The 24,990-nt window shown below is 38.8% G+C and overlaps 2 protein-coding genes across 2 annotated transcripts in view; one reads left to right on the forward strand and one right to left on the reverse strand.

Annotated features, from left to right (window-relative positions):
* The window catches only part of LOC106092915 (uncharacterized), a 134,293-nt gene that overhangs the window by 7,449 nt on the left and 101,854 nt on the right, over window positions 1–24,990 (reverse strand). The gene's annotated exons all lie outside the window — the stretch shown is intronic.
* On the forward strand, window positions 6,138–24,326 carry LOC106092917 (probable cytochrome P450 308a1). The gene is made up of 9 exons (XM_013259872.2): window positions 6,138–6,513; window positions 6,621–6,861; window positions 6,964–7,059; window positions 14,500–14,687; window positions 15,086–15,347; window positions 20,902–21,028; window positions 21,147–21,291; window positions 23,793–23,911; window positions 24,034–24,326. The coding sequence occupies exons 1-9, from the start codon at window positions 6,329–6,331 to the stop codon at window positions 24,201–24,203; spliced, it is 1,533 nt and encodes a 510-aa protein (XP_013115326.2). The 5' UTR covers window positions 6,138–6,328; the 3' UTR covers window positions 24,204–24,326.

The raw sequence follows: 24,990 nt of genomic DNA on the forward strand, positions 1-24,990 counted from the left end.
ATTTTGCACAGATTCGTCTTATTAATGTAGGTCGTTGGGGATCGCAAACTGGCCATATCGCTTCGGACTTGGATGTAGCTTCCATATAAACCGATCTCCCGATTTGACTATTTGTGCCCATACAAGCAGCAATTTTTGTCCGATTTGGCTGAAATTTTGCAAATAGTCTTTTGTTATGACTCCCAGTAACTGAGCCAAGTACGGTCCCAATCGGACTAGAACCTGATTTAGCTCCCATAGAAACAGATTTCCCGATTTGACTTCTTGAGCCCCTGGAACCCTCAATTTTCATCCGACTTGGCTAAAATTGTGTACATAGTGTTCTGTTATGGCTTCTTACAACTTTGCCAAGTACGGTACAAATCGGTCAATAAACTGAGATAGCTCCCATATAAACCGATCTCCCAATTTGACTTCTTGAGCCCCTGGTAGTGTTCTGTTATGACTGGGAATAACTCTGCCAAGTACGTTCTAAATCGGTCAAGAGTGTTATATAGATGCCATATACCCCGATCTCTCGATTTAACTTCTTGAGACCTAGAAAGCCGTAATTTTTGAACATATTTGCTGAAATTTTGCTGTAACTTCGACTGACTGTGCCAAGAACGTTCTAAATCGGTCAAGAACCTTATATTGCTCCCATTTAAACCTATCTCCCGTTTTGACTTCTTCTGTTAAAACTTCGGATAACTTTTCCAAGTAGGGTTCAAATTGGCAAAGAACCTGATATAGCTTCCATATAAATCGATCTCCTGTTTTGACTTCTTGAGTCCCTAAAAGCCTGAACTTTCGATACAAATCGGTCAATAACCTGATATAACTTCCATAAAAACCGATCTCCTGTTTTGATTTCATAAGCCCTTGGAAGCCGTAATTTTTGTCCGATTTCGTTGACAAAGATTACGGCTTCTGTTATGACTTCCAATAACGGCAAGGCTGAGCCGAACTTAACACGTTTTTACTTGTTGTACCCTCCACGATAGGATGGGGCGTATACTAATTTCGTCATTCCGTTTATACCGCTTCGAAATATTGATCTGAGGCCTCGAAAAATCTATAATACAAAAATGAAATTGTTGCGCTTTGTTTTTTTCTCTGCCCCGTATAGACTCAAAAACGGCTGAACCTATTTTCAATGAAATATTCACAGATGGTAGAGTTTGGGTCCCCGATGAAAATAGGTTACAAAATTTTTTGTTATCCGAAGGGGGGCGGACCCTCCCCCATACCACAATTTTCAAAAACGCCAGATCTCGGAGTTGCGTGCACCGATTTAAGCGAAATTGTGTACGCCACCTTATGGAACCCCAAAATCACGAAATTGGTGCAACATTTTTGGGTCAAAGAACCTGGAGGGACGCCCCATCCCAAAACCCACTCGGACGGACATGTTTACCGATTGGGACAATATGGGTATCAAATGAAAGGTATTTCATAGTAGAGTACGAACATGGTATATAAATTTCGCCATAAGTGTTCGGTGGGGGGGTTCCGCACCCCCAAAAACCCCCCAAATAAGACTCTTTCGCCGCTTTGGCCGATATGGACATCAAATGAATGGTATTTAAAAGTAGAATACAAATCTGACATAAAAAATTTGTTCCTTGGTATCTGAGGGGCCTCCTCACCCCCCAAAAACCCCCCGCAGGTAATATTTACCAATTGGGACAATATGGATATCAAATGAAAGGTGTTTGGAGTTGATTACATATCTGTTATAAGAATTTTGTCCAAGGTGTCTACTAGGCCCCCCAACCCCAAAACTCCTTAAACGGGCATGAATCTCCAACTTCACAAAATGGGTATCAAATGAAAGGTCTTGGGAGTTGACTAGTACACTGGTCAGTATAAACAGAGGGCATTAACAAGCTCTCTCCGTCGAGCTCTATTGGCCAAAGACGTGGCTTGATTCCAACTTTCTTTTCGTACAGTGGATCCATGTGTTTTTCGGTCGTCCCCTCCCTCGCTGTCCTTGCGGTTTCCAGTCCAAGACATTTCTCGCTTTATCACCACGCGATCGGCGTAGGATATGACCCAACCAAGTCCATTTTCTCTTTCGGATTTCTATATCGACAGGGAAAATGTTTGTTCCATCCATGGTGGAGGGTATATAATATTCGACCAGGCCGAACGCTTTTACTTGTTCTTATTAGAGGCGAAAAAAAAAAACAAATTGAGTTTGATATCCACCAACTTTAAACCCTAATGCTGAAAATCGGTCTCTGTGGCAGCTATATCTAAGTATAGTCCGATCTGAACCATATTCGGGACAAATGTATGGCCACATATGGTGTAAGATCCAAATATGTTCCGATCTGGACCATTTTTGGTTCGGATATCGGCGGTCCTTATAAAACTCGCAACGCCAAATTTCAGCGAAATTGGGTAATAAATGCGCGTGTTATAGGCGTAAGATCCTAAATCGCCAGATCGTTCTATTGGGTTGCCCAAAAAGTAATTGCGGATTTTTCATATAGTCGGCGTTGACAAATTTTTTCACAGCTTGTGACTCTGTAATTGCATTCTTTCTTCTGTCAGTTATCAGCTGTTACTTTTAGCTTGCTTTTGATTAAAGTTCATTCTAAGTTTTATTAAAAATGCATTTACTTTCTTTTAAAAAATCCGCAATTACTTTTTGGGCAACCATATATGGCAGCTATTTGGATATAGTCCGATGTGGCCCATTCAAGATCTTAACCTACGTGTAGAAGAAATACGAGTCTGCCCAAAATTTCAACTCAGTAGCTCAATTTTTGAAGACTGTAGCGTGATTAAAACTGACGGGCACAAGGACATCGTTAAATCTCATAAAAAATTGTCGACGATCCGTTTGTACTCTGTAGGGTCGGAAATGTATACTGCGATGTTTTACAAACGGAATTACCAAATGAATACACCCCCTGTCCTATGGTGGTGGGTATAAACAAAATAAATGAATAATTTATTTTTCCCCCCCCTACCCGGGAAAATGTCTACCTACGCCTATGGATATAATAATCATTTGTGCAAAAATTGGATGTAAAAGCTTTTTTAGTTCAGAAGATAGCGTGCGGATAAACATTGGCATATTGACTTAGAATATCATGACTATCAAGAACACATATTGAAGACTCAATAGATCATACAATCTATACTTCATGGCATTATGGCCTATTAAAGTTTTGAATAACATATGGCAACATCATCATTACCTGAACACGAACAGTAAGGCTATGTACGGCAACGCTCGTAGAATATATTTGTTTATAATAATTAATTGTTGTAAAATAATTACAAAGTATTTTTATCCGATTACATTAAATTGCACAACACACGCATACAGTCTGGCGTGAGTTTTCTTTCTAATGAAGTCAGATACCGTTTTCACATGTAATTATTGACATGCAAGCTGTCTGCCTGTTATATTATTCGCACACAACACTTTATAGTTTTTTTTATACCCACCACCGAAGGATGGGGGTATATTCATTTTGTCATTCCGTTTGCAACACATCGAAATATCCATTTCCGACCCTATAAAGTATATATATTCTTGATCAGCGTAAAAATCTGAGACGATATATCCATGTCCGTCCGTCTGTCTGTCTGTTGAAATCACGCTACAGTTTTTAAAAATAGAGATATTGAGCTGAAATTTTGCACAGATTCCTTTTTTGTCCATAAGCAGTTCAAGTTCAAAGATATGCTATATCGGACTATATCTTGATATAGCCTCCATATATACCGATACGCCAATTTAGGGTCTTAGGCCAATAAAAGCCACATTTATTACCCGATTTTGCTAAAATTTGGGGCAGAGAGTTGTGTTAAGCCCGTCGACATCCTTCTATAATTTGGCCCAGATCGGTTCCGATTTGGATATAGCTGCCATGTAGACCGATCTCCCGATTTGAGGTCTTGGGCCAATGAAAGGCGCATTTATTGTCCGATTTTGCTGAAATTTGGGACAGTCAACTCACTGTGTTAGGCCCTTCGACGTCCTCAGTTCAAGCAGTTCAAGTTTGAAGATGGCACATATCCCGATATCGCCTCCATATAGACCGATATGACGATTTAGGGTCTTAGGCCCATAACAGCCACATTTATTATCCGATTTTGCTGAAATTTGGGACAGTGAGTTGAATAAGGTCCTTCGGCATTCTTCTTCAATTTGGCCCTGATCGGTTCAGATTTGTATATAGCTGCCATATAGACGGATCTCTCGATTTGAGGTCTTGGACCTATAAAAGGCGCATTTATTGTCCGATGCCGCCAAAATTTGACACAGTGAGTTAAGTTAGGTTCATCCACATGTATCTGCAATATGACACTCATCGGTTCAGATTTGGATATAGCTGTCATATGAACCGATCCGCCGATTTAGGGTCTTAAGCCCATAAAAGCCTCATTTATTATCCGATTTTGCTGAAATTCGGGACAGTGAGTTGTGTTAGGCCACTAGACATCATTCTCCAAATTGGCCCAGATCGGTCTAGATTTGGATATAGCTGCCATATAGACCGATGTCTCGATTTGAGGTCTTGGGCCCATAAAAGGCGCATTTATTGTCCAATCTTGCCAAAATTTGGGACAGTGAGTTGTGTTAGGCCACTAGACATCAATCTTTAATTTGGACCAGATCGATACAGATTTGGATATAGCTGTCATATAGACCGATCCGCCGATTTATGGTCTTAGGCCCATAAAAGCCACATTTATTATCCGGATAATTTCGGATAATGAGTTATGTTAGCTCCTTCGACATCCTTCTTAAATTTGGCCCATATCGATCCATATAGCTGCCATATAGACCGATCTCTTGATTTAAGGTCTTGCGCCCATAAAAGGCGCATTTATAGGTCGATGTCGCCGAAATGTGTGACGGTGAGTTAAGTTCAGCACCTAGACATACTTTTGCAACATGGCATAGAACGGTCCAGATTTGGATATAACTGCCATATAGACTGATCTCTTGATTCAAGGATTTGGACACATAAAGGGCGCTTTTATTGTCCGATTTTGCCGAAATTTGGGACAGGGAGTTGTGTTAGGCTCTACGACATTTTTCTGCAACTTGGCCCAAATAGGTCCAGATTTGGATATAGCTGCCATATAGACCGATCACTCGATTTAAAGCTCTGGGCCGATAAATGTCGCCGAAATTTGGGACAGTGAGTTAAGTTAAGCCCCTCGACATACTTCTGCAATATGGCACAGATCGGTCCAGATTTGGATATAGCTGCCATATAGACCGATCTCTTGAATAAAAGTTTTGAGCCCATAAAAGGCACATTTATTATCTGATGTGGCCGAAATTTGCGACGGTGAGTTGGGTTCGGTACTTCGACAGCCTTCTTCTATTTGGGCCAGATCGGTCCAGATTTGAATATAGCTGCCATATGGACCGATCTCTCGATTTAGGGTTTTGTGCCTAAAAAAGGTGCACTTATTGTCCAATGTCGCCGAAATTCGGGACAGTGAGTTAAGTTAAGCCCCTCGACATATATCTGCAATTTGGCCTAGATCGATTAAGATTTGCATATAGATGCTATATAGACCGATCTCTCGATTTAATGCGCTGGACCCATAAAAATCGCATTTATTGTCCAATGTCGACGAAATTTGGGACAGTGAGTTGTGTTGGGCCCTTTAACATTTTTCTGCAAATTGGTCCAGATTTGGATATAGCTGCCATATAGACCGATATCTCGATTTTAAGTCTTGGCCCCCTAAAAGGCGCATTTATAATACGATTTCACTGAAATTTGACACAGTGACTTATGTTTGGCTTTTCGACATCCGTGTCGTATATGGTCCAGATGGGTTTATTTTTAGTTTCAGGTTTTAGACACGATTAAAAAATGACTTGTACTTATTAGTATATGGTCTATATAGGAACATATTTCGAGGCATTTTTCACCGGATTTTGACGTAAAGGGGGTTTTCATATATACCCGAGTTGGTGGGTATCCAAGGTTCGACCCGGCCGAACTTAACGCCTATATACTTGTTTTATCATTTTAATGTCAAACGCAATTGCATTTGCGGCGCTTGCATTATCAATTTGCCTAATGTGTTTTTCCGATTATCTCAGCAGCATTAATTTAACAACCGACAGCGGATAGGACATTCCACATAGCTGATTGGTACATTAGTAGGCTGATGGAGTCAGTGGTATCGTGATGCGAGACTAAATTAATTCTTAAAAACATTTGCATATAGCAGAAAGTCGAGGAGAAGCAGCCAATACCCTCAGTGCAATTCGCGAAGGCGGTAATGCAACATCTCCCCAGAGCAACTCTTATTAAAGATAACTGAAGTGCCCAAAGTGTGTTTCACAAACATAACAATGGAAATATTTTTCTCAATGCTCGCGGCAATTTGCTTAATTTTGTTTTCCTTTTTGTTTTGGAAATGTTTGTACTGGCAGCGCCAGGGCATTCGTGGTCCTCGCGGTTGGCCCCTAGTGGGCAGTATGTGGCGTTTTGTTACAGGCCGCCAGCACTATGGTGATGTCTATGAGAGAATTTACAAGTGGGTTGACAGAAACAGAAAAAGAAAAACAAAAACCGATTTCATTTATTTATTTTAATTTTGGTTACTCTCTTCGTTCCATGTTCCGCCTACATGCATGGTGATAGTGATAATCCTGATTTGTCATATGTGGGTTTTTATCGTCTTTTGGGTGAGCCCGTGGTGTTGTTGCGCAGCCTTGATATGATCAAGGAGGTGTTGATACGCAACTTTAACAATTGCCAGGACAATGTGGTGTGGGTGAATCCACAGCGCGATCCTGAAGGATTCTGTAATCCTTTCATAGCCAAAGGGCCAAAATGGCGTACAATGCGCAATGAAGTCATGCCCATATTTACGCCCAATAAAGTGAGTGACATATCGCAATGGCACTGTGTATGCCAGTATGGTAGCGTGTGAATTAAAGTTTATCATCCGCATCTAATTTTTGTTTTGTGTTACGCTTGGCAGGTGAAAGGCTCATTTGCCCACATTGAAACGGTGTGCAAGAAAATGGTGAAATATGTCGATGATAAAATGAAAACGAATTGTTTCGAAGGCAAAGAAGTAAGTTTTTATTGTATTCTTAAACCAAAAGTAATTTTGTACATTTTATTTATGAAAATCGAAAACGGCTCACTGAATTTGTGAACTGGCAATGGCCTTTTTTTTAAAAGGTATACGGGGACATTTAAGTTTTATCATTCCACTTGCCGATACAAAAGCTATTCGAATCAAATTTCTTGCAAATAGTAGCGACTAGAATTTTTATGTGAAATTCTAAGCCTGAATGGATTTTGATGAAATAAAGAGGAAATTTATGGCAGAGCCATAAATCTATCCGTGCTTAACTTCGTCAATAAAGGTAAAAATTGTTGTAACTTGGGTTTTTTTGCTCATACAAAGTGTTTAATATAAAGGGTGATTTTTTAAGAGCTATAGAAAAATAAAAATATGTTAAATTCGGCCGGACCGCATTTTGGATACCCACCACCTCGGCTATATATGTAAACCACCTTTCGTCATAGTCCGGTGAAAAATCCGTAATTTATGCCCTCATAGCAGCTATATAGAAATATGGTCCGTTTTAGACCAAATTCGGCACAGCCATTGAGTGGTCTTATAAAAATAAGTCATTGTTCAATTTTGTAGAACCAAATATTGGTCTTTTTGGTAGCTAAAGGGTGATTTTTTTGAGGTTAGGATTTTCATGCATTAGTATTTGACAGATCACGTGGGATTTCAGACATGGTGTCAAAGAGAAAGATGCTCAGTATGCTTTGACATTTCATCATGAATAGACTTACTAACGAGCAACGCTTGCAAATCATTGAATTTTATTACCAAAATCAGTGTTCGGTTCGAAATGTGTTCATTCACCGTTCAGCGATGAGGCTCATTTCTGGTTGAATGGCTACATAAATAAGCAAAATTGCCGCATTTGGAGTGAAGAGCAACCAGAAGCCGTTCAAGAACTGCCCATGCATCCCGAAAAATGCACTGTTTGGTGTGGTTTGTACGCTGGTGGAATCATTGGACCGTATTTTTTCAAAGATGCTGTTGGACGCAACGTTACGGTGAATGAACACATTTCGAACCGAACACTGATTTTGGTAATAAAATTCAATGATTTGCAAGCGTTGCTCGTTAGTAAGTCTATTCATGATGAAATGTCAAAGCATACTGAGCATCTTTCTCTTTGACACCATGTCTGAAATCCCACGTGATCTGTCAAATACTAATGCATGAAAATCCTAACCTCAAAAAAATCACCCTTTATATCCAAATAAAAACCGATCTGGACCATAAACGACGGTTGTCGAAAAACCTAACATAAGCAACTGTGTCAAATTTCAGCGAAATCGGATTATAAAAGCGCTTTTTATGGGGCCATGACTTTAAATCGGGAGATCGGTCTATATGGTAGCTATATCCAAATCTGAACCGATTTGAACCATATTGCAGAAAAATGTCGAGGGGCCTAACACAACTCACTGTCTCAAAATTTTCGGCGAAATCGGACTATAAATGCGCCTTTTATGAGTCAGAAACCTTAAATCGAGAATCGGTCTATATGGCAGCTATATCCAAACCTGGACCGATCCGAACCAAATTGAAAAGGGATGTCGAAGGCCCTAACGTAACCCACTGTCCCAAATTTCGGCGAAATCGGATTATAAATGCGCCATTTATGGACCCAAAACCTTAAAACAAGAGGTCGGTCTATATGGCAGCTATATCCAAATCTGGACCGATCTAGGCCAAATTGCAGAAAGATATTGAGGGGCCTAAACCCAACTCACTGTCCCAAAAAACTGTCTCAAAATTTTCGGCGAAATCGGACTATAAATGCGCCTTTTATGAGTCAGAAACCTTAAATCGAGAATCGGTCTATATGGCAGCTATATCCAAACCTGGACCGATCCGAACCAAATTGAAAAGGGATGTCGAAGGCCCTAACGTAACCCACTGTCCCAAATTTCGGCGAAATCGGATTATAAATGCGCCATTTATGGACCCAAAACCTTAAAACAAGAGGTCGGTCTATATGGCAGCTATATCCAAATCTGGACCGATCTAGGCCAAATTGCAGAAAGATATTGAGGGGCCTAAACCCAACTCACTGTCCCAAAATTTCGACGACATCGGACAATAAATGCGCCCTTTATGGGCCGAAAACCTTAAATCGAGAGATCGGGCTATATTGCAGCTATACTCAAATCTGAACCGATTTGGTCCAAATCGAAGAGGGATGTCGAAGGGCCAAACCCAACTCACTGTCCCAAATTTCGTCGACAGCGGACAATAGATGCGCCTTTATGGACCCAAAACCTTAACTCGAGAGATTGGTCTATATGGCAGCTAAATCCAAATCTGAACCGATCTGGTCCAAATTGCAGAAAGATGTTGAGGGGCCTAACACAACTCTTTGTCTCAAATTTCGGCTATATCTTATATATAAAAATTAATTTGTGTTTGTTTGTAGGTTTGTTTGTTTGTTTGTATGTTTGTGTGTTCCTTATAGACACAGAAACGGCTGAACCCATTTTTTTGAAATTTTCACAGATGGTGTATAATGATCCCGTGGTGAAAATAGGGTACTACATTTTATGATATCTGAAGGGGGGCGGACCCTCCCCCTTACCCTAATTCTCAGAAACGCTAGATCTCGGAGATGGGTGGTGCGATTTAAACGAAATTTTGTATGCTCTCATATAGTACCCTAAAAATAAAAATTTAGTATCCAAATTTCGGATGGGGCACCTACGGGGGCTGCCACAACTTAAAATCTACCAAACATATATTTAGACCAATCACGACAATATTGGACTTAAATGAAAGGTATTTAGGATAAGAAAACGTATCAGATATCCAATTGTCGGACCAAGTGCTAGGGGGACCACACCAAGCCCCAAAACACCCCTAAATTGGACATATATACCGACCATGGCAATATGGGACTCAAATGAAAGGTATTTGCAAGTAGAATACGAACCTGATATCCACATGTGGGATCCCGGTGTGGGGGTCCACCCCTTCCCCAAAACCCGCCAAAAAACAGGACTTATTTAGTGACCATGGGAATATGGGGCTTAAATAAAAGGTATTTGAGTGTAGAATACGAATCTGATATCCATGGATCTATGGGTCCAAGTGTTTGGTGGTCCGTCTCTCATCAAAAACATCCCCCAAAGGATACAAATTTACGACCATAGCAATATAGGGCTCAAATAAAAGGTCTTCGGGAGTAAAGAACGAATTTGATATAAATATTCGGGAAAAGTGTCTATGGGGCCACCCCAACCCCACAACACAACCCAAATAGTAATTGCAATATTAGGCTCCAAATAAGAGGGTTTTTAAAGTGGAACACGAATCCGATATTTATTTTCAAGGCTAACTCGCTGAGTGGCCGCCCATCCCACAAAACACCACCCAAGCCGGTCATGTTTGACGACTATGGAAATATGGGGCTCAAATTAAAGGTATTTGGGAGTGGACCACGTATCTGATATCAACATTAGAGGTCAACTGTCTAACGGATGTCTCAATACCATAACAACCCCCAAATAGGACGTATTTGCTCACCAAGACAATTTGGGTCTTAAAGAGAGTGGAACTAAATATTCATTGTTTTTGGGGCCAATACCCCAAACCGGACATATTTGCTGACTTTTGCAATAAGGAGTTTAAATGAGATTAGAAAACGAATTTGATATCCAATTTTGAAACCAATGCCAATATGGGGTTCAAATAAATGATAAATAGATATATGAGAATAGAAAACTGATTGCTGATATATTTTCCGGGCTTAGTGTTTGGGGGACCACCCCAATCCCCAAAACACCCCTAAATTGGGTATATTTACCGACCATGTCAATGTGGAATTTCAATGAAAGGAATTGGGGGGAAAGAAAAAAAATTTTCGACCATGCTAATATGTGGCTCAAATGAAAGGTATTTGTTTTTGGGGGACGCCTCATAGTGTAAACTCCCCTAAACCAATGGCAATATGGGGTTTAAATAAATGGTTTTTGAAAGAAGAGCATGATGCTGATATTTTTTCAGGGCCAAGTAAGTGCTTTGGGGACCACCTCACCCTCGAAAACACCCCTAAATAAGATATCATGAGAGTAGCGGGCTAAAATAAAGTATTTTAAGAATGGAGTACACCTTATATCCAAACTAAAATTCGTATACACATAAAGATCATATGGAATTCGGACAAAGGCACTTATATTGTTAAACAATTAGTCAAGCGATATACTATATTCGTAGCATGATATTTCACTAAAAGCTCTTTAATTGTCGAAAATAAATATTCCAAGGAAAAATTTTGTTCCATATAAAGTAAAAGAAGGCGCAGCGGAGCGGGCCCGGGTCAGCTAATTATCTTATATCGGAGGGTTTAAGGATTTAGACCATACTTGGCACAGTATGAACATTCATACCAAAACGAACCATGCGAACCAGTAAATTCTCATCGATATGTGCAAAATTTTAGCCAAATCGGTTAAGAATTGCGCCCTCTAGAAGCTCAAGAAGTCTAATCGGAAGATCGATTTATATGACGGCTATAACAGGTTATGGACTGATTTAGACCATACTTGGCACAGTTGTTGAAATTAAATTCTCAACGATATGTGCAAAATTTCAGCCAAATTGGATAATAATTGCGCCCTCTAGAAGTTCAAGAAATCTAATCGGGAGATCGGCTTATATGGCAGCTATATTAGGTTACATTCCGATTTGCTCCATACTTAGCACAGCTGGAAGTGATGCTTAATTTCAACCAAATCGGATATGAATTGCGCCCCCTAGAGACTCTAGAAGTCAAGACCCCAGATCGGTTTCTATGGCAGCTATATCAAAACATGGACCAATTTGGCCCATTTACAATCCCAACCGACCCGTATAAATAAGAAGTATTTGTACAAAATTTCAAGAGCCTAGCTTTACCCCTTTGAAAGTTTGCGTGCTTTCGACAGAAAGACGGACATATTTAGATCGATTTTTATGGGGTCTTGGACGCATATTGAAAAGTGTTACAAATGGAATGAGTGATGGTGGAGGGTATGAAAAAAAAAACAACCTGCAGCTCGGCAACTGTGTTAACCCCAAACAACTGATTAAACACTCCATATAGAACATCATTAAAACTTGCACTGCAAGTCATAACATATGGAATGCATAATTAAAATTTTATTGTTGAAATTTAAAATTCCGGTGACGCATACCCATTGATATACATTCTAATCTTCGCTGGTGGAACAAATTATTATACGTATGTATGTTTGAATTCTGAATTTGGGATTATTTATTTAACCATTCATTCCACCATTTATTCAACTGGTACACGTTATCAAATTCAATTTCTAAAAGAAATACTTTTGTGAGGGGCATAGTGCATGCCTCGCATTTGTTGTATAAATTTCAAGTGCAATTTTTTTTATAAACAATGGCCGGCAACAATGGATGAAGATCATTATCATCATTGAAAACAACCGCCGACGTCCATCAAGATTGGTTCAGAATTAGATATAACTTCCACTTTGTACTTTTAGAGTAGGTGTAGGGTATTATTTAATCGGCACCGCCGGACTTTTCCCTTTCCTTACTGGTATTCATCTGATATATCCGTCGTCATGGCTAACCAAGTTTTGACACCACGTAACTCAATTAATTTTACCCTACACCATCACTGTGGTACAGGTTGTTATAGGTGTATGCATTTTGTTTGCAACGCTAAGAAGGAGAAGAGCTAGACCCATCGATAAGTATACGGATCGGCTTACGGATCTGTCCGTCTGTCTATCTGTCCATGTGTTTTTGTAATCAAGGTACAGGTCGCATTTGTTGTCAATTTTTCACAAAATGTTGCATAAGTCTCTTTTTTGATCCAAGGATGAATGCCATTGATTTTGAAAAAAATCGATTCAGATTTAGATATAGCTCCCATATATATCTTTTATCCGATGTGCCCTATTAAAGATATAGAAGCCACAATTTTGGTCCGATCCTTACAAAATTTGACACAAGGTGTTTTTTTCGACGTCCCAATATACATTCAAAATTTCATCAAAATCGGTTCGGATTTTGATATAGCTCCCACATATATCTTTCATCCGATGTGTTCTTTTAAAGCTGTAGAAGCCACAATTTTGTTTCGATCCTTACAAAATTTGACACAAGGTATTCTTTTTGATGTGCCAACATATACTCGAAATTTCATCAAAATCGGTTTAGATTTAGATATAGCTCCCACATATATCTTTCATCCGATGTGTCCTTTTAAAGCTGTAGAAGCCACAATTTTGTTCCGATCCTAACAACATTTGGCACAAGTTGGTTGTTTTTACGTTCCAATAAGTGTTTAAAATGTCATTGAAATCGGTTCAGATTTAGATATAGCTCCCATACATATATTTCATCCGATGTGTCCTTTTGAAGCTGTAGAAGCCACAATTTTAGTCCGATCCTTACAAAATTTGACACAAGGTGTTCTTTTTAACGTCCCAACATATACTCGAAATTTCATCAAAATCGGTTTAGATTTAGACATAGCTCCCACATATATCTTTCATCCGATATGCCCTTTTAAAGCTCTAGAAGCCACAATTTTTTACCGATCCTTACAAAATATGGCACGAGGTGTTTTTTTGACGTCCCAATAAGTGCGTAAAATTTCGTTGAAATCGGTTCATATTTAGATATAGCTCCCATATATAACTTCATCCGATTTGATCTATAAAGGCTGTCGAAGGCACAATTTTAGTCCGATGTTTGCAAAATTTGGCACGAAATGTTTTTGTTGACGTCTTAATATGTGTGAAAAATTTCATTGAAATCGGTTCAGATTTAGATATAGCTCCCATATATATCTTTCATTCGATATGCCCTTTTAAAGCTGTGAAGCCACAATTTTAGTTAGATCCTAACAAAATTTGACACGAAGTGTTTTTTGTGATGTCCCAATATGTGTGCAAAATTTTATCAGAATCGGATCAGTTTTATATATAGCTCCCATATATATCTTTTATCAGATATGGTCTTTTAAGGCTGTAGAAGGCACAATTTTGGTCCGATCTTTACCAAATTTGGCACAAAGTGTTTTTTTTTTGACGTCACAATCTATATGGAAATTTCATTGAAATCGGTTCAGATTTAGATATAGCTCCCATATATGTCTTTCATCCGATATGCCCTTTTAAAGGTTTAGTAGTCAAAATTTTGGTCCCATCCTTACAAAATTTTGCAGGAGATGTTTTATTTGACGTCGCACTGCATGCAATCGAACCAGATTTAGGTAAAGTTCCCATATACATCTTTTATGCGTTTCGACTTTTAAGGCTGTCCAATCTCTACAAAATTTTCATGAGATATTTTGGTGGTGTAGGGTATTATATAGTCGGCTCCGACCGAATTTTGCCCTTCCTTACTGGTTTTTACTTTATTCGTTCCCTTCTCACATACTAATCAAAGACATTTGCAAATTTCTTCCTTAAGCTGTTCTCCAAATTTACACTGGGTGTAATTGCATCTGCAGCATTTGGATTGGATGGTCAAACATTTGAAAAAAGCGATTCGGATTTTACTCAACTAGCCGAGGATATTTTTAAGCCCAATCCATATAGTCTATTGGACACAATAGCCCTATTGTTTTCACCAAAACTGGGAGACCTTATCAAATACCGGTAAGTAATAACACTGTGAGTGAGACTCTATTAGCGGGCAATTAGCGTACAGTGATCCCAAAACTCAAAGAGTTGGAGCCAGATTACTGACCTTCAAAAGAAAAAATATTCCCTCTTTTTGTTGAAGTAATCTCTACGATTATTGGTCTATGGTAATTTCGAATAACGATAATGCTGAAGATAAAAAAATATGTTAACAGCTTTCCCACAAAGGAACCCTTAATCCTAGATGCCTGAAATTGCATTCATTTAACTCCTTGATGTACTTGCAGTACTCAATTAAAATTGATTCCCTTTTTTTTTTGAACCCATAGTGCTTTTGAATAAATTAGCATATAATCCGCAATGACTATGATTGTGTATTTTTAATAGCGTTATCCTTCGTTTTCCATTTTCAGTTATGTTCCTGCCAATGTTGCGACATGGCTTCGCCACATCGTTATGAATATTTTAAGTTTACGCCTCGACGAAGTGCCTTTGCTGGACAAATCATCCAACTCCCAACGAGCAGAACAAAGCGATTTCATTCAATGGCTGATTGAAAACAAACAAAAACAGAATGAACCAGTCGATAGGGCCACCATTGTTGGCCACTGCAGTACATTTTTACTCGAAGGCTTTGAGACTTCATCGTCCCTAATGGCCTTTGCTCTGTATGAGGTATGCAAATTGGTTAAAGGGTTTAATAATGGGCACAATGGTATGATGGAAAACTGTGGAAAAAAAATTGATGATAATTTTTGGAAAAACGGATTTTTTTTAGAATTTTTTTGATAATAACTAAAATTATTTACATAAATAATTAACTGAACACTGCCACAGAATGTTAGGTTCACACTCTACTGAACAATATCTATCACTCGATCCCCATATTGTCCTGATTGGTCGGCTAACCTATTTGGGGTGATTTTAGGTTCCCATATACATCTTTTATATAATTGGACCCAAATTGAATTTCATATTCGTAATCTAACCCCTAATACTTTGATTTGAATCCCATATTACAATCATGGTAATATGGGTTCGTATTCCCATTTTGGGAGGGGCTTAAGAGGAGGGGCGGCACCTCCATTACTTGGACTTAATTTTTATACCCTCCATTATAGAATGGGGGTATACTGATTTCGTGATTCTGTTTGTTATACCCTCCATCATAGGATGGGGGTTTACTAATTTCGTCATTCTGTTTGTTACTACTCGAAATAATCGTTTGAGACCCCACAAAGTATATATATTTTTGATCGTCTTGATAATCTATGTCGATCTAGCCATGTCCGTCCGTCCGTCTGTCTGTCGAAAGCACGCTAAGTTTCGAAGGAGTAAAGCTAGTCGCTTGAAATTTTGCACAAATACTTCTTATTATTGTAGGTCGGTTGGGATTGTAAATGGGCCATATCGGTCCATGTTTAGATACCTGCGATATAAAACGATCTTGGGTCTTGATTTCATGAGCCTCTAGAGGGCGCAATTCTTATCTGATTGGAATGAAATATCGCACAACGCGTTTTGTCATGACATTCAACAACTGTGCTAAGTATGGTTAAAATCGGTCAATAACCCGATATAGCTGCCATATTAACCGATCTTGGGTCTTGACTTCTTGAGCCTCTAGAGGGCGCAATTCTAATCCGATTCGAATGAAATTTTGCACAACGTGTTTTGCTATGATATCCAACAAGTGTGCCAAGTATGGCAATAAATCGGTCTAGAACCTGATATAGCTGACATATTAACCGATTTTGGGTCTTGACTTCTTGAGCCTCTAGAGGGCGCAATTCTAATCCGATTGAAATGAAATTTTGCACAACGTGTTTTGTTATGATATTGAACAACTGTGCGAAGTATGGTTCAAATCGGTCCATGACTTGATATAGCTACCATATAAACCGATCTTGGGTCTTGACTTCTTGAGCCTCTAGAGGGCGCAATTCTAATCCGATTGTAATGGAATTTTACACAACGTGTTTTGTTATGATATCCAACAACTATGCCAAGTATGGTTCAAATCCGTCCACAACCTGATATAGCTGCCAAATAAACCGATATTGGGTCTTGACTTCTTGAGCCTCTAGAGGGCGCAATTCTTATCCGATTGGAATGAAATTTTGCACGAAGTATTTTGTTAAGATATCTAACAACTATGTCAAATAAGGTTCAAATCGGTTCATAACCTGATATAACTGCCATTTAACCGATGTGGGATTTTGACTTCTTGAGCCTCTAAAGGTCGCTATTATTATCCGATTTTCCTGAAATTTTGTACGACGGATCCTCTCATGACCATCAACATACGTGTTTATTATGATCTGAATCGGTCTATTGCCTGATACAGCTCCTATATAAATCGACCTCTCCATTTTACTTCTTGAGCCCCTAAAGGGCGCAATTCTTATTCGTATTGGCTGACATTTTATACAGGTCTCCATATATTGATATCGCTCTAATAGCAGAGCAAATCTTTTCTTTTATCATTTTTATACCCTCCACCATAAGATGGTAGGTATAACCTGATATAGCTGCCATATAAACCGATCTTGGGTCTTGACTTCTTGAGCCTCTGGAGTGCGCAATTATAATCCGATTGGAATGAAATTTTGCACGACGTGTTTTGTTATGATATCCAACAACTGCGGCTAGTATAGTTTAAATCGGTCCATAACCTGATATAGCTTCCATATAAACCGATCTTGGGTCTTGACTTCTTGAGCCTCTAGCGTGCGCAATTCTTATCCGATCAGAATGAAATTTTGCACGACGTGTTTTGTTATGATATCCAACAACTGTGCCAAGTATGGTTCAAATCGGTTCATAACCTGATATAGCTGCCATATAAACCGATCTTGGGTCTTGACTTCTTAAGCCTCTAGAGTGCGCAATTCTTATCCGATTGAAATGAAATTTTGCACGACGTGTTTTGTTATTATATCCAACAACTGTGCCAAGTATGGTTTAAATCGGCCCATAACCTGATATAGCTGCCATATAAACCGATCTTGGGTCTTGACTTCTTGAGCCTCTAGAGGGCGCAATTCTCATCCGAATGGAATGGAATTTCGCACGACGTGTTTTGTTATGATATCCAACAACTGTGCCAAGTATGGTTTAAATCGGTCCATAACCTGATATAGCTGCCATATAAACCGATCTTTGGTCTTGATTTCTTGAGCCTCTAGAGGGCACAATTGTTATCCGATTTGAATGAATTTTTGCACGAAGTTTTTCGTTATGATATCCAACAACTGTGCCAAGTATAGTTGAAATCGGTTCATAACCTTATATAGCTGTCATATAAACAGATCTGGGGATTTGACTTCCTGAGCTTCTAGAGGGCGCAATTCCTATCCGATTTGGCTGAAATTTTGCATGACGTATTTTATTTTTACTTTCAACAACTGTGTCAAATAAGGTTCAAATCGGTTCATAACCTGATATAGCTGCCATATAAACCGATCTGGGATCTTGACTTCTTGACCCGTAGAGGTCGCAATTATTATCCGATATGCCTGAAATTTTGTACGACGGATCCTCTCATGATCATCAACAAACGTGTTTATTATGGTCTGAATCGGTGTATAGCCCGATACAGATCCCATATAAATCGTTCTCTCTATTTTACTTCGTGAGCCCCAATGGGCGCAATTCTTATACGAATTGGTTGAAATTTTACACAGGTCTCCAACATATAATTTAATTGTGGTCCGAACCGGACCATATCTTGATATCGTTTTAATAGCAGAGAAACTCTTTTTTATCTACTCCCCAATATTTCCTATTTTAGTCCCATATTGACATGGTCGTTCAATATTTGAAGCCTATTTGAAGCGGTTTTGGTCTCGAAGCGACCGCCTAGATATCTGGACTCAATTTTTATTCATCTTTGTACCCTACTCTAGAATACCTTTTATTTGAGTCCCAAATTGTCCCAAGCGGCCCACTTTTAATTTTAGGCGATACTTTAGCTGCAGTTTTTGGCTCGGTGCGGGCACCTAATTAGTTGAACCCGATTTTTAGTATCACATTCGTACACTACTCCAGATACCTTTCATTTGAGGTGGTTTTGGTCATGGGCAGGCCCTGCAGGTACTTGAAACTAATTTTATATATCATTATCGTACTCTGCTCTCAAACACCTTTTACTTGAGTCCCATATTGTGCAGATCGGTACTCAAGTGCAGTTGTTGCCAGGGGGAGGGTCCGCTCCGCTTCCAATATCAAAAAATTGTACAGCCTATCGGTTCAGCCGTTTTTATACCCACCACCGAGGAATGGGGGTGTATTTATTTTGTCATTCCGTTTGCAACACATCGAAATATCCATTTCCGACCCTTTAAGGTATAAATATTCTTGATCAGCGTAAAAATCTAAGCCATGTCCGTCCGTATATCGGTCTGTCCGTCTGTCTGTTGAAATCACGCTAAAGTCTTAAAAATCAGTGATATTGTGCTGAAACTTTGCACAGATTTTTTTTGTCCATAAGCAGGTTAAGTTCAAAGATGGGCTTTATCGGACTATATCTTGCTATAGCCCCAATATAGACCGATCCCTTCAAAATCCTTCGCCAATTTGGGTCAGATCGGTTCAGATTTGTATAAAGCTGCCATATAGACCGATCCGCCGATTGAGGGTCTTAGGCCCATAAAAGCCACATTTATTATCTGATGTTGATGAAATTTGGGACAGTGAGTTGTCTTAGGCCTTTCGACATCTTTCTTCAATTTGGTCTTGATCGGTTCAGATTTGGATATAGCTGCCATATAGACCGATCCTCCGATTTAGGGTCTTAGGCTCATAAAAGCCACATTTATTATCCGATGTAGATGAAATTTGGGACAGTCAGTTGTCTTAGGCCTTTCGACATCTTTCTTCAATTTGGTCTTGATCGGTTCAGATTTGGATATAGCTGCCATATAGACCGATTTCTCGATTTAAGGTTTTGGACTCATAAAAAGCCCATTTATTGCCCGATGTCACCGATATTTGGGACAGTGAGTTGCCTTCGATTCTTCGACAACTTTCTGCAATTTGGCACAGATCGGTCCAGATTCGAATATACCTGACATATAGACCGATTTCCTTATTTAGGGTTATGGGCCCATAAAAGGCGTATTTATTGCCCGATGTCGCCGAAATTCGGGACAGTGACTTGTGTTAAGCCCCTTAGACAAACTTCTGCAATGTCGATGACGATGTTGGTAAATTTTGGGACACTGAGTTGTGTTAGGCACTCCGACATTGTTCTTCAGTTTGGCTCAGATCGGTTCAGATTTGGATTAGCTGCCATATAGACCGATCTCTCGATATAGGGTTTTGGGCCCACAAAAGGCACATTTATAATTCGATTTCGCTGAAATTTGACACAGTGGCTTGTGTTAGGCTTTTCGACTTCCTTGTCGTTTATGGTTCAGATAGGTCTATGTTTTGATATGGCTACCAAAAAGACCAATATTTTGTTCTACAAAATTGAACAATGACTTTTACTTATTAGACCAATCAATATCCGTATCGAATTTGGTCCAAATCGGACCATATTTCGATAAAGCTGCTATGGATTATGACGGTAGGTGGTTGACATATATACCCGAGGTGGTGGGTGTCCAAGGTTCGGCCTGGCCGAACCTAACACCAGATTGGACCATATTACGCTGTAGCCGTACTTCATCCATACGTAGGATCTAGTGCCCATTAAAACCGCATTTGTTGTTCGGATTTCTTGAAATTGATAACAGTGCGTTGATTTACACCCATCGAAATTGGATCCGAGTATGGTCCAGATCGGACCATATTTCGATATAGTTGCTTTACCAATGTGCCGTTTATTTAGGATCTGAAGCCCATGTTGGCGCATATGTTGACCGATTTCTCTGAAATGTAGAAGAGCGAGTTACAAAAACGTCAGGGATTCCTTCAATGTTCAAATTTCAGAGAAATCGTGTAACAAATGAAGATTTCGCTGAAATTTGGAGACGAGTGTTGCATTGGGCCCTTTGTCAACTTTATCGTATATAGTTCAGAATGGCCGTACTAGACTCTCATATATACCATTGACATGTTTGTATATTATTAAGTTTTTCCACTTTCCAACACCCTATTAAATTCCCATAACAATGCATTAATATTTCCTCTGTTGTCTGCAATCATTTTCTGTTTTTTTTCTTCTTTCTTTCTTTTTTTGCCAACAAATTTCTCTTTTTTATTTGCACTTCTTTTTTTTTAGTACGCCATAAATCCTTTGGAACAGCAAAAAGTTTTCAACGAGCTTGATGAAGTTTTAAAACGCCACAATGGCCAACTGTGTTACGAGGCCTTGCAGGAACTGTGCTACTTGGAAGCTTCCCTCTATGGTAGGTGTGACATTTCCATGTATTCACACGCAATTTCATTTGAGTTTACCATTGTTATGAAAACTTTCTTTACCTTCCTTATGGGCGCTCTGCTTCATTTATTTTGGCCTTGTTTTAGAAACTCTTCGCCTGCATCCTCCTATGATGGCTCTGCTCAAGCAATGTACAAAATCCTTTGAAATGCCACCACAATCAGGAGATGGCGAATCATTTCTAGTGCCAGAGGGTATGATATTTGTAGTGCCTGTAAAAGCTGTCCACTAGTAAGTAAAACTTTTACCCAGAAAAAAAAAACAACAAACAAAAAAACAGATTTTTGGCAAACAAAGTTCTGTTGAAAATTACATTGAAATTCTGAAGAGTTCTTTAAATGAATGAATTCTGAACTGTAGGTACATTTGGATAGATTAAATGAATGAAGAGCAATTTTTATGATGCAAATTCTTTGGGTTTTAGTGGAGTTGGTTTTTTTTCTGGTTTCTGTGGTGGGACTTGATTGGGATATATTTTTTTTTTTAATTTATAACAAATTTAAGGAATTTACCAAAAATGTTAAGCTTTTGCATAAAAATTCAAGCAGACAAAATAGTCTATCAAAAGTTAAGTAAAACCAGTAAGGACGGGCAAAAGCCAGGCGGTGCCGACTGTAGAATGCCTTACACCTACCTTATAAGTACAATGGGGGAGCTATATCTAATTCTGAGCAAATTTTGATAGACCTTCGCCGAGCAAATATGTTCAAACTGTAAAACCTACGGTTGACAAATGGCAACATTATGGGAAATTACCCAAAATCGGACGAACGTATATATGGGAGCTATATCCAAATCTGAACCGATTTCTATGAAATTCACAACTAATATTGGGAGTCATAAGAAAATCTCACCTTTCGAATTTCGAGAGAATCGGTTAACAAATGACCATTTTATTGCTGTATTACTGCAAATCGGAGCAACATATACATGGGAGCTATATCCAAATCTGAACCGATTTCTATGAAATTCACCACTAATATTGAGAGTCATAAGAAAATATCACCTGTCAAATTTCGAGATGAATCGGTTAACAAATGACCATTTTATTGCTGTATTACTGCAAATCGGAGGAACATATACATGGGAGCTATATCCAAATCTGAACCGATTTCTATGAAATTCACCACTAATATTGATAGTCATAAGAAAATCTTTCCTGCCAAATTTCGAGAGAATCGATTAACAAATGACCATTTTATTGCTGTATTACTGAAAATCGGACGAACATATATATGGGAGCTATATCCAAATCTGATCCGATTTCTATGAAATTCACCAGTAATGTCGAGAGTCATAAGAAAATCCATCCCGCTAAATTTCGAGGGCATGGGTTAACAAGTGACCATTTGATTGCATTATTACTGCTAATCGGACGAACATATATATGGGAGCTATATCTAAATCTGAACCGATTTCAAGCAAACTTCTCATACATTTTGGTAGTTGTTGAGGAAGGCGTTGTACAAAATTTTGGAAAGATTGGTCAATAAATGTGCTTGCAGTGGGTCTAGGAGTGAAAATTGGGCGATGTATATATATGAGAGCTATATCCAAATCTGACCCGATTTCTATGGAATTCGCCACTAATATTGAGAGTCATAAGAAAATCTTTCCCGCCAAACTTCGAGAGAATCGGTTAACAAATGACCATTTTATTGCTGTATTACTGCAAATTGGACGAACATATATATGGGAGCTATATCCAAATCTGACCCGATTTCTATGAAATTCACCACTAATATTGAGAGTCATAAGAAAATCTTTCCCGCCAAACTTCGAGAGAATCGGTTAACAAATGACCATTTTATTGCTGTATTACTGCAAATTGGACGAACATATATATGGGAGCTATATCCAAATCTGAACCGATTTCAAGCAAACTTCTCATACATTGTGGTAGTCGTTGAGGAAGGCGTTGTACAAAATTTTGGAAAGATTGGTGAATAAATGTGCTTGCTGTGGGTCAAAGAGTGAAAATCGGGCGAAGTATATACATGGGAGCTATATCCAAATCTGAACCGATTTCTATGAAATTCACCAGTTATATTGAGAGTCATTAAAGAGTCCTTTCTGCCAAATTTCGGGAGAATCGGTTAATAAATGACCATTTTATTGCTGTATTACTGCAAATCGGACGAACATATACATGGGAGCTGTATCCAAATCTGAACCGATTTCTATGAAATACACCACTAATATTGAGAGTCGTAAGAAAATCTCACCTGCTAAGTTTCGAGATAATCGGTTTACAAATGACCATTTTATTGCTGTATTACTGAAAATCGGATGAACATATATATGGGAGCTATATCCAAATCGAACCCGATTTTTTCCAATTTCAATAGGCTTCGTCTCTAGGCCGAAAAACATTCTCATACCAAATTTGAAGACGATCGGATGAAATTTGCGACCTGTAGTTGATACACAAATTAACATGAACAGACAGACGGACGGACAGCCAGACAGACGGACGGACAGACAGACGGAGATAGCTAAATCGAATCAGAAAGTGATTCTGAGTCGATCGGTATATTTATCAATGGGTCTATCTCTCTTCCTTTTGGGTGTTACAAACAAATGCACTAAGTTATAATACCCTGTACCACAGTAGTGGTGTAGGGTATAAACAGTAGGAGAGTTCATTGAGCATTATTCACTAGTCAAATAATTCAATCTTCAGCTAAACTTATGATATCAGCCTAACTCTAAAAAAATTATCTGTTTTCCAGCGATAACGATATCTATCCCGATCCTTTGGTATTTAAGCCTCAGCGCTTTATGCAAGACAAAGACAAACTCCCCAGCTGCTCATTTTTAGGTTTCGGTGAAGGACCTCGCAAGTGTCCTGGTAAGTTGTTTATGATAATTAGAATTATTTGCTATATATTCTAATTATAATAACTTTTATGTTTTACTTTTCTTCACACGCACGCACACACACACACACACTCTTACATTTTCTCCTGTAAGGTGGTCGTTTTGGTTTGGCCCAAGGCAAAGCTGGCATTGCTTCCCTATTATCCAAGTACTCGGTACATTTGGCTGACATTGTTTCGGAAAGGCCATTTGAAATTTCACCAACAACTTTCTTAACGGCAGCCCAAAATGGTATTTGGATAAAATTTAAAGAGCGTTCATAAAAGTTAAGAACCTGAGGCTGTGGCAAACCTTATACGTTTGCTATTAGAAATCTAGCCAGACCTGTGGGTGACACTTTAAATTAAGTTATGAAAATAAACTGTTTGGGAATTTAGTTGTTTGAAGGACACATTACTTTTAATTTCTGTTTAATGTACTTTTGATGTATGAAGAGAGCTTGTACGAGTATGTATTTGCTGGGGTGAGGGGAAGACAAACATAAATAGTGAAAGTAGAGTGTGGTTGTTGAAAAAGTTGCTTTTTATACCCCCCCACCATACAATGGGGGTATATTCATTTGGTCATTCCGTTTGCAACACATCGAAATATCCATGATCTACTTTATAAGGTACTAGCTGACCCGGGACCGCTCCGCTGCGCCTTCTTTTACTTTATATGGAACAAAATTTTCCTTGCAATATTAATTTTCGACAATTAAAGAGCTTTTACAGTGCTACGAAAATAGTATATCGCTTGACTAACAGTTTAACAATATAAGTGCCCTTATCTGAGTCCCATACGATCTTTATTGGCCTACGAATTTAACTTTGGATGTGAGGAGTACTCCATTCTTAAAAGACTTTATTTCAGCCCGATATGCTCAAGATATCTGATTTAGGAGTGTTTTCTGTGGTGAGGTTGTCCCCCAGACACATGGCCTGAAAAAATATCAGCATTTTGCTCTTCTCTCAAACACCATTTATTTAAACCCCCTATTGCCATTGGTTTAAGGGGAATTTACACGATGAGACGTCCGCCAAACACATGGCCCCAAAATTAGTTATCAAG

The sequence above is a fragment of the Stomoxys calcitrans genome, chromosome 4, assembly GCF_963082655.1.
Source record: "Stomoxys calcitrans chromosome 4, idStoCalc2.1, whole genome shotgun sequence".
In the NCBI taxonomy this organism is placed as follows: domain Eukaryota; kingdom Metazoa; phylum Arthropoda; class Insecta; order Diptera; family Muscidae; genus Stomoxys; species Stomoxys calcitrans.